The 12,866-nt window shown below is 47.2% G+C and overlaps 1 protein-coding gene across 1 annotated transcript in view; it reads left to right on the forward strand.

Moving 5' to 3' along the window:
- Nucleotides 1-12,866, forward strand: part of EVI5L (ecotropic viral integration site 5 like) — a 45,209-nt gene that overhangs the window by 16,912 nt on the left and 15,431 nt on the right. The window contains 8 exon segments of the mRNA XM_044279095.1: nucleotides 173-316; nucleotides 392-481; nucleotides 4,830-4,927; nucleotides 5,010-5,070; nucleotides 7,685-7,738; nucleotides 8,149-8,181; nucleotides 10,801-10,941; nucleotides 12,488-12,616. Coding sequence (XP_044135030.1) covers nucleotides 173-316; nucleotides 392-481; nucleotides 4,830-4,927; nucleotides 5,010-5,070; nucleotides 7,685-7,738; nucleotides 8,149-8,181; nucleotides 10,801-10,941; nucleotides 12,488-12,616 — 750 coding nt within the window.

Raw genomic sequence — 12,866 nt, forward strand, 5'->3', positions numbered from 1 at the left:
AGCCACTGACTTCCTGTCCGCATGACAGAGCTGAGGATCAGAAGGGAGGGGATATCTCACAAATTCAGATTATATCGTGCACCTTTCTAACAAGTCACAGAATGAAACATTTTTGTGGGAGTGCTTCTTTAAACTCTCAAAATCTTCAATGTTTCATGCTTGTCTTCTTCAGGACCAGCTCCCGGAGCTAAACCTCCACTTTCGCTCTCACTGCTTCCACACGTCAATGTACTCCTCGTCTTGGTTTTTGACCCTGTTCCTCACAACGTTCCCTTTGCCTATAGCCACTCGTGTGTTTGATATCTTCATTTACGAGGTGAGTGGCAGACGTGACCGCCGCCCGTGTACGGACGTGATTTTATCTGAACTGAGCTCTGGTGTCTACTTGCAGGGACTGGAGGTTATATTCCGGGTAGGGATGGCTCTGCTGACTGTAAATCAGACTGAACTGATGCAGCTTGACATGGAAGGGATGTCTCAGGTAAGGATTTAGGAGCTTCTTGTGTATGGCGATCATTTGGGAACCATTGCCATAACCAGTAGTGGACAAGACTGCCTGTTGTCTTGGGGGCTGCCTGAAATTAAACTTGCAGAATTGGGGGTACATTTACACATCCATTTTCCAATTTCTTTTCACTACAGTTTTTGGGGCATGCTGTAGGGAGTCAGCGTGCCGTTGTCTAGTGCCAGCGAGGCTCCTGCTTTAAAGGGATTGTCCCATTTAGACAACTTATCCCCCTGTCCACAGGTTAGGGGATAAATGTCATCGGGGGTATCCGCAGGATCGTAGTAACCTGAAGAATGAATTCATTAAAACAGATTAGTCAGTGTTAATCGTGAATTGTATAAAAATATTAATTCCAAAAATCCCTTTTCTTCTATATTAGCACCAAAAAAAAAGACAACACCAAGATTGATATATGTTCCCAAATGCTGCTAAAAAAAATACAATTTCTCCCTCAAAAATCGAGGCCTTATGTAGCGCACTTCAGTGTAAAACAAAATAAGTTATAGCTGCTGAAATGCAGAGAGGCAATAACAAAAGTGTAGTTAGTCAGTAAGGGGTTAATACGTGGCTTCTCCAATGTCTTTTTCAGCCTAATTATTCTCCTCTTCAGCTGCACAGCTAGATGCATTTCACTCACAAGCAGGGAGTGTCCCCTTCTGTTAAATCTACCGGCACTGTACTGGTGTGACTCCTTTCCCCTACTTCCTTTGTTTTCAGCTCCGGAGCTCACAGAAGAGATAACAGACCCACAGGAGGCTCCTGTTCAGAAGCAGTGTAGAAGCCATTCTTTTATCAGGCCCAGGATCCCAGCTAGCTCTGCCACGCCCCCATTTTCTGTAAGGCTACTGTCACACTAGCGTTTTTGCTGGATCCGGCAGGGTTCAGCAAAAACGCTTCCGTTACTGATAATACAACCGCCTGCGTCCGTTATGAACGGATCTGGTTGTATTAATTTTAACATAGATAAGACGGATCCGTCATGAACTCCATTGAAGGTCAATGGGGGACGGATACATTTTCTATTGTGTCAGAGAAAATGGATCCGTGCAGCGGCTGGGCCACAGGGGCAATATGTGAGCTACGGTGGGCCAATGGGGGTAGTAGCAGTTTTACTTACGATTAGCAGAACTGCATGGGGCAGTGTGCAGTGAATGGAAGGTCAGCACCAGCTCCTTCGGGGCACACTCTGGTGTACTGGGATTCCCGCCAGATGGTGGTTGAGGTGCCCTTGGTGGTCTGGGTTTTAGGTGCCGTGGAGTCAGGGTCCCTATTGTTCATGACACCAGCACCACAAAGGTGCAATTGGAGGATGGCGAAGAATGAGAAGAGTCAATAAGTTGCTGAACCAAACTAGAACTTTACTTTAGTAAGTTGCCTTGAGGTAGGTATCCAATATCAGTGCTTTTCCTTACAATTAGTTGGTAAAGCTACAAATTCTTCAACAGGCTTAGCAGAGCTGAGTTGGTTTAAGAAATTGTTCAGGCTGGAGTAGGCAAATGCTTTCACTAGCTGCGTCTATCTTTGTATAAACCTTGCTTCAGGAAATCTGGATCCTTATCACCACTTGGCAACCAACAGGGCGATCTCCCTAGCGGCTGGCATCAGTCTTCTGCATCCATTATTTGTACAGGTTGCTTTCATATAGAAGAAGAATCCAGTCACTTTTGGCTTTGGTCTCCTACTTATCTCCCCTTCTGGAACCTCTAATCTTCTCACTTCCTTTTGTCTGAGCCTTCTAATTTATGTGGTGTGATAGCACCACCTAGTGACGTGTGGATGAAATGCAATAACCAGCCTGTTGAAAGGAATTTGCAGCTATTACAGAGATGGTTGATATTGTTATGACCTGAAATATACAAAAGCTTTTAAGTTCCCACTTTTAACACGTAGTGGGACACTACATCCGTCCCCATTGACTTGCATTGTGGGTCATGGCAGATCCGTCTTTCTCCGCATCCCATGACAGAAAGCAAACCGCTGCATCCGGTATTAGAACGCAACCAAATAGAACGGAATGCATTTTGGAGCATTCCGTTCTGTGCCGTTACGTTTTGTCCACATTGACAATGAAAGGGGACAAAACTGAAGCATTTATTTCCGGTATTGAGACCTTATGAAGGATCTCAATACCGGAAAATATTAACGCTAGTGTGAAAGTAGCCTAAACTGTCTCTGTTACCAGGGACGGATCCTGCCTGACAACAGGCAGTGGACTGCATCTAAGGTGGAAGTGAGACCCCTAGTGGCCATGACTTGGCAGATTTTTTTCGAGTGGACGCATGCAGAATTTTTAAATAAAGCAATTTAGAAATTTGCTAGTTACACCATTCTCTATTAAATAAAAGGAAATTGTGTAAAGGTGCAGTGACTCTTTAAAGAGACATGTCTGTTTTAATAGCTTCATGCATTCCCCATGCAATAACAATTCTGGAGCATCTATTCTTATGGCCATTCTATGTTCTGCCATTCCTTTATTATTTCTACTAGAAGTTATGAATGAATTGCTATTAGCCTTCAGTAAGGGTACAGAGGGGAGGTAACCAGTTGAGGGGGTGTACCTGCTCAGTCTTCCTCTATCCAATCAGTGCTGCCATTGTCAGACTGTGCAGGTACACGCCCCCAACTTGTTACCTCCCCTCTGTACCCTTACTGCAGACTGCTAGCAATTCATTCATAACTTCTAGTAGAAATAATAGAGGAATGGCAGAACATAGAGCCATAAGAATAAATGCTCCAGATTTGGTATTACATGGGGAATGCATGAAGCTATTAAAACAGACATGTCAGGGGTGATGAAAGGTCCTCTTTAAAGGGATTCTGTCACCAGGTTTCACCCCCTCCAGATAAAAATATGGTTATGTTCAGGGAGCTTTAACCATTCCTAATGTGGTCTTATAAATGTAATCTGTAGGCTCATTTTGCTAAAAATACGCTATTACTAACCTGTCAGTCATAAAAATAAGGTGCCCAAGGGGATGTAAATGGATCCAAGCTGCCGCCCGCACCCGCTGCCGTTCGTGCCCCGCTCCGCCTTTCCCGACCTCAGCGCCGCCTCATAATCTTCTGTGACGCCTCCCGCTCTCCCTCCCTCCTCCTGCTGTAACATCGCTGTGAAAGCCTCCTGCTGTAACATCGCTGTGAAAGCCTCCTGCTCTCTCTCCCCCCTCCTCCCTCCTCCTGCTGTAACATCGCTGTGAAAGCCTCCTGCTCTCCCTCCCTCCCCCCTCCTCCTGCTGTAACATCGCTGTGAAAGCCTCCTGCTGTAACATCGCTGTGAAAGCCTCCCGCTCTCCCTCCCCCTCCCCCCTCCTCCTGCTGTAACATCGCTGTGAAAGCCTCCTGCTGTAACATCGCTGTGAAAGCCTCCTGCTCTCCCTCCCTTCCCCCTCCTCCTGCTGTAACATCGCTGTGAAAGCCTCCTGCTGTAACATCGCTGTGAAAGCCTCCTGCTCTCCCTCCCTTCCCCCTCCTCCTGCTGTAACATCGTTGTGAAAGCCTCCTGCTGTAACATCGCTGTGAAAGCCTCCCGCTCTCCCTCCCCCCTCCCCCCTCCCCCCTCCTCCTGCTGTAACATCGCTGTGAAAGCCTCCTGCTGTAACATCGCTGTGAAAACCTCCTGCTCTCCCTCCCTCCCCCCTCCTCCTGCTGTAACATCGCTGTGAAAGCCTCCTGCTGTAACATCGCTGTGAAAGCCTCCCCCCTCCTTGTCCCCCCTCCTCCCTCCCTCCTCCTGCTGTAACATCGCTGTGAAAGCCTCCCGCTCTCCCTCCCCCTTCCTTCCTCCCTCCTCCTGCTGTAACATCGCTGTAACATCGCTGTGAAAGCCTCCCGCTCTCCCTCCCCCTCCTCCCATCGCTGTGAAAGCCTCCTGCTCTCCCTCCCCCCTCCTCCCTCCTCCTGCTGTAACATCGCAATGTTACAGCAGGAGGAGGGAGGAGGGATGGAGAGCGGGAGGCGTCACAGCAATCTTACAGGAGGAGGAGGGGGGAGGGAGGGAGAGAGAGCAGGAGGCGTCACAGAAGATTATGAGGCGGCGCTGGGCACGAACGGCAGCGGGTGCGAGCGGCAGCTTGGAGCCATTTACATCCCCTTGGGCACCTTATTTTTATGACTGACAGGTTAGTAATAGCGTATTTTTAGCAAAATGAGCCTACAGATTACATTTATAAGACCACATTAGGAATCGTGAAGGCACCCTGAACATAAGCATATTTTTATCTTAAAGGGGTGAAACCTGGTGACAGAATCCCTTTAAGATCACCACATGTGGCATAGTAACTTTAATACAGGTAGTAATATCTTTTGCCTTGCTATTTCTCAGTACTTTCAGAAGGTGATCCCACATCAGTTTGACAGCTGCCCAGATAAGCTCATCCATAAGGCTTACCAAGTGAAGTACAACCCCAAGAGGATGAAACGGTATGGAGAAACTCTCCACCATTCCCAGTAAGGTTTATTGTGTGGCTGTCAAGCCGAGACATCTTGTTGGTTTTCTCTTTAGATTGGAGAAAGAATATGCTGCTATTAAAAGCAAAGAGATGGAAGAGCAAATCGAAATCAAGGTGAGCACCATGAATTATGTTTTACAACTATGTCCGCTTATAGTAAGGTGAAATACAGCACTTAGGATGTTCAAAGGTACGGTCTGCCTCAGTCGAGTGTAGTGATGGCGAACCTTTTAGAGACCGAGTGCCCACACTGCAACCCAAAACCCACATATTTATACAATGTAACCTCAATACTACAGTCCAATAGTATATCTTCCATGTACGTTATCACTTACCTATAATAGCCTGCCTACATTCAGTGCGCTGCCTGTGCTTCCTACTTTGATGAATGGCAGGAAAAGTCTAAGGCATATTGGTACATCATAGACTTTTTCTTGGGTGCGGGTGCCCACAGAGAGGGCTCGGAGTGCCACCTCCGGCACCCGTGCCATAGGTTCGCCACCACTGGTCTAGGATATGTAGCTCTCATTGAGGAGGGCCCTGGTCTATAAGCCAGAGTGGGGAGGTCTGGAGGGCTTGGAGTTACCATGTAATACCTAATTTCTCCTATAGTGGCCACTGCAGGAGAAATGTGCAGCTTCCTGCGGCAGTAAAAGCATCTTCTGATCTGAAGGACTCCATTACCATGTAATACCGCATTTCTCCTGTAGTGGCTGCTGCAGGAGAAATGTAACCCCTGCCGCAGCAATAACAGCCGATCCCTACAGTTTTCATCTGCCTACAGTGGCTTACAGGCCTTACACCCAGGCAGGGTCGGACTAGGAACTTAAAGTGGACCTGGAAAAAATACTAAAAGTGGCCCCGTTTTGTAGTTGGGTCCAAATTGATGGAAGGCAGGGCCACGCATATTGTGGCACATTATACATCCCCAACAGAGCCAAATACCACAGTCTATCACAAAATACTCCCCCAGCAGCACAAAATACATACCAAAAACTTCCACTGGCCGGCCGCAAGGAGCCCTACTCATTGCTCTTGGCTGGTTAAATACTACTGGGGACACTATAGGGCCAGGCAGCATGCTAAAGGTAGATCTGACTTGGTGTTGTGGCCCACATCTCACTTCCTAAGTCCCCTGCTCCGTGGCTTAATTAGTGACAATTTGAGGAGAAGGAGGACAGAACATGGCAGCTACTGATGGCCACCACAGAGGGACAGCTTCTAAAGCGGTATTTTCTGCTGCACTACGGTATCGCTGACGCTGCCAACTTATATTGACCCCATCGACATGTGTTGCCCTGCCGTCTGTCAGTTTGGGGCCACTTTTTTCGTTTTTTTCCTGAGCCACTTTAAGTTTCTGGTCCACCCCTGGCTGCCTAATCCTGGCAATCGTCTAATTATTTGGAGAAGGCTTGTCAGTTGTCAGATAAGGCATGAAGCAGTGCGTTTGTCTCTCCAAATTCTAAAAGGAGATCACAAGATAAAATCATTTGAGATTCTACAAACAGTTGAGGGAACGTTTCATGTTCTTGTAATGAAACAGAAGTGGAAAGCTGAGAGAAGCTTCCAAATCAAGTCATAGATATGTAGTAGAGCTTTCTCTTGGGCGTTTTGTTGCCCCTTGCTAAGTAACGGACTAAGGACTAGGGGTGCACCGAAATTCCGGCGGCCGAAAATGGGCCTAATCCATTTCGGCCGATATTGGTACATATCGGCAGAAAATAGCGGGGAGGGACTGGGAGGAGGAGCTGGGGGCCGGTGCGTTCACTGTTCTCCGGCCCCCAGCTCCAGTAGTTATAAAATGTGTGCAATTAATAAGCATTCTATTCATGAGGCCCCCTCTGCAGTAGAACATTCAATATAGCCACATCCTACTCACAGGGCTGTTATCTTAATGCTGGCCGGCCGGGCAGAGGAGCGTCAGCGTCACGACTGACGTCATGTGCCGGCCTACTTTCTGAATGAAGGAGGCGGCGCAGGCATGTGACGTCAGTCGTGACGCTGCCGCTCGTCTGCCCGGCCGGCCAGCATTAAGATAACAGCCCTGTGAGTAGGATGTGGCTATATTGAATGTTCTACTGCAGAGGGGGCCTCATGAATAGAATCCTTATTAATTGTACACATTTTATAACTAGTCTGTACTGGAGCGGCAATGGGGGGGGGGGGGAGTCTGTGGATGGCACTGTTATGGGGTGGGGGGGTCTGTGGATGGCACTGTTATGGGGTGGGGGGTCTGTGGATGGCACTGTTATGGGGTGGGTGGGGGTCTGTGGATGGCACTGTTATGAGGTGGGGGGGTCTGTGGATGGCACTGTTATAAATATCATTAAAAAAAATGTATTTTAAAAGTATTTGGGCAAAAAGGCAGTTTCGGTTTCGGTCAAGGGCATCCTGAATTTTCGGTTTCGGTTTGGACCAGAATTTTCATTTCGGTGCACCCCTACTAAGGACTGTATGACACCGCCCGATCTTAGGGCAGGATAAGTGCTGAGAAACAGTAAACTCTTCAATCAGGGCACAGACCCACTGCAAAGTACGTGTGAGAAGAACGATTGCTATGCGATCATTCCTCCCCCATTCAGCACCTCTCTGATTTGCCGAGTAATCTTGTATCCTGTGGATTCGCTATGAACAATGTGAGACAGGAATACTACACGTTATTGCAAGGAGTGTAATATTAGTGCAGAAGTTTTATTGTACCTGACTTTTCTTACTACCCTTTATACAGCGATTGAGAACCGAGAACAGACTTCTAAAGCAACGCATCGAAACTCTAGAAAAGGTAAGGCGTAAGCTGTCTGCCATTGTGTCCCATCTGTAGTATACCTATCTTCTTCCATTCCCATCTTTCCTGTGCGGGAGATTTAAAGATGGCTGCCTTGCTTTCATGCTCCTATTATAATTACTCTGCTGACTGCTTGACCCCATGAATTTGACCAAACTGGATGTGTTATCAGTGGACACTGAGCGGCAGCCATTTTTCATTCTCCTTGGGTAATTTCTGGCTTTAGAGTTATGTGGTTTATAAATTGGTCTAAAGCGAACCTGTCATGTTCTGTCCTGCTCTTGTAGTGCGGTGGTGGTTACCTTTTTCTTTCTCTCTCCCCCCCTTCTTCTGCTCTGTCTTTGTTTCTCTCCCTCTCTGTCCCTTTATCTCGTCTTGTCCCCTCGTCTTTGTGGACTACCTCATAGGAAAGTGCTGCGTTAGCGGACAGGCTCATCCAGGTATGGTCACCTATCTTCTTGTCTTGTCTTCAGGATCGTTCCTGCTTTTTCCTGTTGTTTTTTTCCTGTTATAGCGAACATGAGAAGAGGTAGAGTGGAGACAGTAAAGGTGGTTAGGGGTTCATGTAAGGAAGATGTCAGGTTCACTAGTTCTGAGCCACGGTCACGAGTCATGTAGTATTTCCTCATCTTCATTATAATATGAGTATAGATAATTCCCTTTGCTTAAAGGGGTTCCCTGGGAATGATTTAAAATGGCCTCCAGCAACCTGTCATGGAATGTGAGCAGGACTGGTTGCCACCACGTGCAGAGCTGCCTTGCATATACTACACATTGGTGAGCGTTCCTGTCAGGCTGCTCAGCCATGATGGCATATCGTGGGCAGAATCACATAAATTACCCCATCACAACTGGAGCCAACCAGCTCTGCTCACATTTTAGAACAGGTTGCTGGTGGCCATTTTATATCATTCTTGGAGAACCCCTTTAAAGGGAACCTGGGAGGAGATTTGCTGCCTGAACCATGAGTAATATGAAATCCCAACAGGCTCCCTGGTTGTATACAATTATGAGAGTCATTTATGACACCTGAAACTTGCCTAAAAAAGTCGCAAGCCCGCCATTTTCAACTTTTTGAGTGCCACTGCGCTTAAATGTAGGCACATGTCCCATTTGTACACCTCTCCTGCTACTTTTCAAAAAAGGGGGATGTGGCAGGAGCTGGGGGGGGGGGGGGGCAGGTCCCTCAACCCCAGCAACATTCATTGTCACCCTAGTTTACTGGGGTAAATGATGGCTGAAATCTACTCCACTGCTGGAGGATGCGCCTAATGTATGATGAGACCTGCCCCTCTATTTCACTCTAAAACACTGTGGAAGGAGCTGGGAACAGAGAGAATAGACATCTGGGTTGATCCCCTCCGACTTTTCTCCACCCAACTCTGCTGGATTGACAGATCTCACTGTCACAGTTCAATTGGGTCAGAGACTTGAATATCCCTATACCAGTGTACCATCCAGAGTTCATGCCCTATCACTGTAAGGCATGGTATGTGAAACTTAGAATAAATAGGCAGTAAAAATAGAAAACTACAATCTCCAACCACAAAAAGTGCAATGGAGATATGAAATAAAACTGTGATGCCAGAGGGGTATGAAGGACCGCAAGGAAAGAGGGCGATATACACAACCAGGACGGGGGGACCCTTTCCTTACCTTGTATCGTGAATGCACTAATACTTAGCAAAGCATCAGACCTATAAGGAGCAACCCTGCACTAGAACTTCACCCTCATGCACCCTGTTAAGTCCTTACTACTGTCCCAACACATTCTTAAATCCCCTGGCCAAATAGACCATTGGTGCAGCAAGTAGCTTGGGCCTTAATGGAGCCACTTGCAGCACCCACAAGCCCAACAGATGACAGCAAGCCTGCCAGTCCACTACACGGCCCACAAATAAACCCAGTCTCCGGAAGTAATGCGTTGCCGCACACCCTCTCCACAATGGTTAATCCTAGTTGTCAATTTATTCATAAATTTCCAGGAGGAATAACATAGTGGTAGCACAATGCAGGAAAGATGCTCCAGCATTGCTGTTTCATGGGGAATACAAGTAACCAAAACAGATCTTCTTATTCTATATGGATGGAGACTGCTATTTTACCCAGTGCCAAATTTAAAGGGAACCTGTTCTGTTGAACATGGTGTCTGTGCTGCAGGTGGCATGTTATAGAGCAGGAGGAGCTGAGCAGATTGATATATAGGTTTATGGAAAAAGATTCTGTATAACTTGTGTTTTATTCATTTATATTCCAGCTCATTCTGGGCCGTGAAGTCCAGGAGGCGGTCTTACCAGTGATTGACAGCCTTCCCTCTATGAGGAGGCGGTCCTATCAGTGATTGACAGCTTTCCCTCTGAGGAGGCGGTCCTATCAGTGATTGACAGCCTTCCCTCTATGAGGAGGCGTTTCTATTAATGATTGACAGCTTTCTCTGTTTTCACAGTCATAGAGGGAAGGCTGTCAATCACTGATAGGACCGCCTCCTTATAGAGGGAAGGCTGTCAATCACTGATAGGACCGCCTCCTCATAGAGTGAACGCTGTCAATCACTGATAGGACCGCCTCCTCATAGAGGGAAGGCTGTCAATTACTGATAGGACCGCCTCCTCATAGAGGGAAGGCTGTCAATTACTGATAGGACCGCCTCCTCATAGAGGGAAGGCTGTCAATTACTGATAGGACCACCTCCTCATAGAGGGAAGGCTGTCAATCACTGATAGGACCGCCTCCTCATAGAGGGAAGGCTGTCAATCACTGATAGGACCTCCTCCTGGACTTCAAACCCCAGAATGAGCAGGGATTTTAATGCATGAAATTCAAGTTTTACTGGATCTTTTCCCACAAACTGTATATATCAGACTGCTCAGCTTCTCCTGCTCTATAACCTGCTGCCTACAGATTACATTGCATTTTCATGCTCACAGGTTAGTTTCTTCTAGACTGGGGGGAATGTCCCCCAAGCCTAGAGGATTCCCAGAGGAGCTAGCAGTCAGGCTCGCTATTAGCAGGGAGGCAGGAGTGAGAGAATATAAATAATAATTTTCCTTCACGTTTAGGGTCAGGTGACTCGGGCTCAAGAAGCGGAAGAAAATTACGCCATAAAAAGAGAGCTGGCTGTAGTAAAACAGCAATACTATACTGCTACCGAGAACCTGCAGAGCGCCCAAAATCTCATACGAAAACTGCAAGATAAGCAGGTAGGAGGAACTTTGTATCCTGTGTCCGGAGGCCCCATCATGAGGGAGTGAAGCGGTAGTGCTAAGAGTACTCTACATGTATCACATGCTCTCCCACTCAGTGTGTGACTGCCCTCGAGCTTCCCTCAGTAATATCAGCTGATTGCCGGGGTCATTGCATTCTCAGCTGGTCCTTCAAGGTTCCTGTAGAAGTCATCACCGATGTGATCTCGCACCTTCCCTGATAGCTCGTACATTGTAGCCAAAGGAACATCCCTGAAAAATATTCTCACTGCCAGAGAACCCCTATTCATGTTCCTACCTTAAAGTTCCGTCACCAGAAAATGCACTGTTAAACCAGGCAAGGTGCGTTGTAGGACTAACTTGACTGAATGCAACAACACTTCTCCCTTAGCAATCCGTTGCTTCATTCTGGTGGAAAGGGCACTTTTTAGGCCATATGCAAATGAGCAGTTAAGTGCACAGAGGGTGGGCCCTAGTCGCTCTGTGCACCCTTTCTCTTCCTGCTTCCTCTGCCAGCTTCTCCCTCTCCTTCTGGGTTGAAAGGAGCAGGTGAGATGACTCTGCAGGGCTGGCAGAAAAAGCTCTTTTGTTTATAGACTAAAAGTATTTTTTCCCCCCCAAAATAAAACAACAGATCACAAAGTGAAAGGTATCATTACCTTCAGCTGAGTTAGCGCTACACGACATTGAGGGACAGTTATCGGGACCAGCGCTCCCATATGCCAGTATTGATCCCTGTGCCGGAGTGAGATGCAGCTAATTTGATAAGTACCTAAATAAATTGGGCGTATGTCTGCCCTGCTGCGCTCCAAAAACTAAGGTCTGCATCAGCCAGTGGCCGGTGTAGGCTTCAGCTATAACTTACAGTGTCTAGCGGAAGTCATAGTAAATCCGTCAGGCCGCGTGAGCCTAGACGCCTTTTCTCACCACTAGAAAACTTGTGAGAAGCTCAAATAGGGCGTGTGCCATATAGTGGTAGAAGAACTTTAGTAAATGCTCCTCACTGTTGGATGGTGAACCTGAGGTCTCTGGACTGGTTTTCATTAAGACTATCTCTGTACTTTGCTGCATTCAGCTTTCCCTTTTGTGTTTGGTCTAACAGGGACATTTCTGGTGACAGACCCCCTTTAAAATATCTTGGTGTAGTCACTGGTAAAGCCTTCTATTATTCTTGCCCAGCACTGTATATTGGCTGATATTTGTTGCCTGCTCTGCCAGGCATTTTTGAGGAGGCCTTCTTGGCCATCTCTACTTTTAAAATATTTTCTTGACCTGATCCAAAGGAACCCTATAGGAACCAGATTTGGGCAAGTCTGAAAAGTTCCAGATGGGATTGGTGCATAAGTATAAGGGAGAGTGGCTTCCACTGTGTTGGACCTGGCCCATCATTCTTCTACATGGCTGGCCATTCATTTACTGCATTCAGTACTACATGCCTAGTGTAGTGGCCATTGCAGGAGAAATGTATGGCCACCTATAGATTCCAGGAGCCAGATCTATCTGTAGTCAAATGATAAGCAAATGTTCTTTTCTTTCCTTGCAGAATGATCCACGTGTCACAGAAGAGGTGGTCAGCCACCTCGAGTCTGAACTAGAAGAATCACGGCTTAGAGAAGCTGAGACATTGGGAGCCTTGAAGGAAATGCAAGAAAAAGTAATTGAACTAGAAAAGGTGAGTGTTTAGCTGGCCATACAGAGTAGATGTAAGTAATGTTGGCCGAACAGCTGATGAGTATGGTGGCCTCCCAACTCCATCCCAACAGCCGATACGTATCCAGGGAAAGAAGGATCAGGCTGGCCTCTCCTTCTCCTCCCATAGGGTGGACGCCCCCTCTGGCTCTTGAAGTACCAGCACACTCAGCCTGGCCTGACCATTGCCTGTTAACCTTGCCTGCCTGACCTCAGACTCATTCCTGTGTTGC

The sequence above is a fragment of the Bufo gargarizans genome, chromosome 2 (genome assembly GCF_014858855.1).
Source record: "Bufo gargarizans isolate SCDJY-AF-19 chromosome 2, ASM1485885v1, whole genome shotgun sequence".
NCBI lineage: Eukaryota > Metazoa > Chordata > Amphibia > Anura > Bufonidae > Bufo > Bufo gargarizans.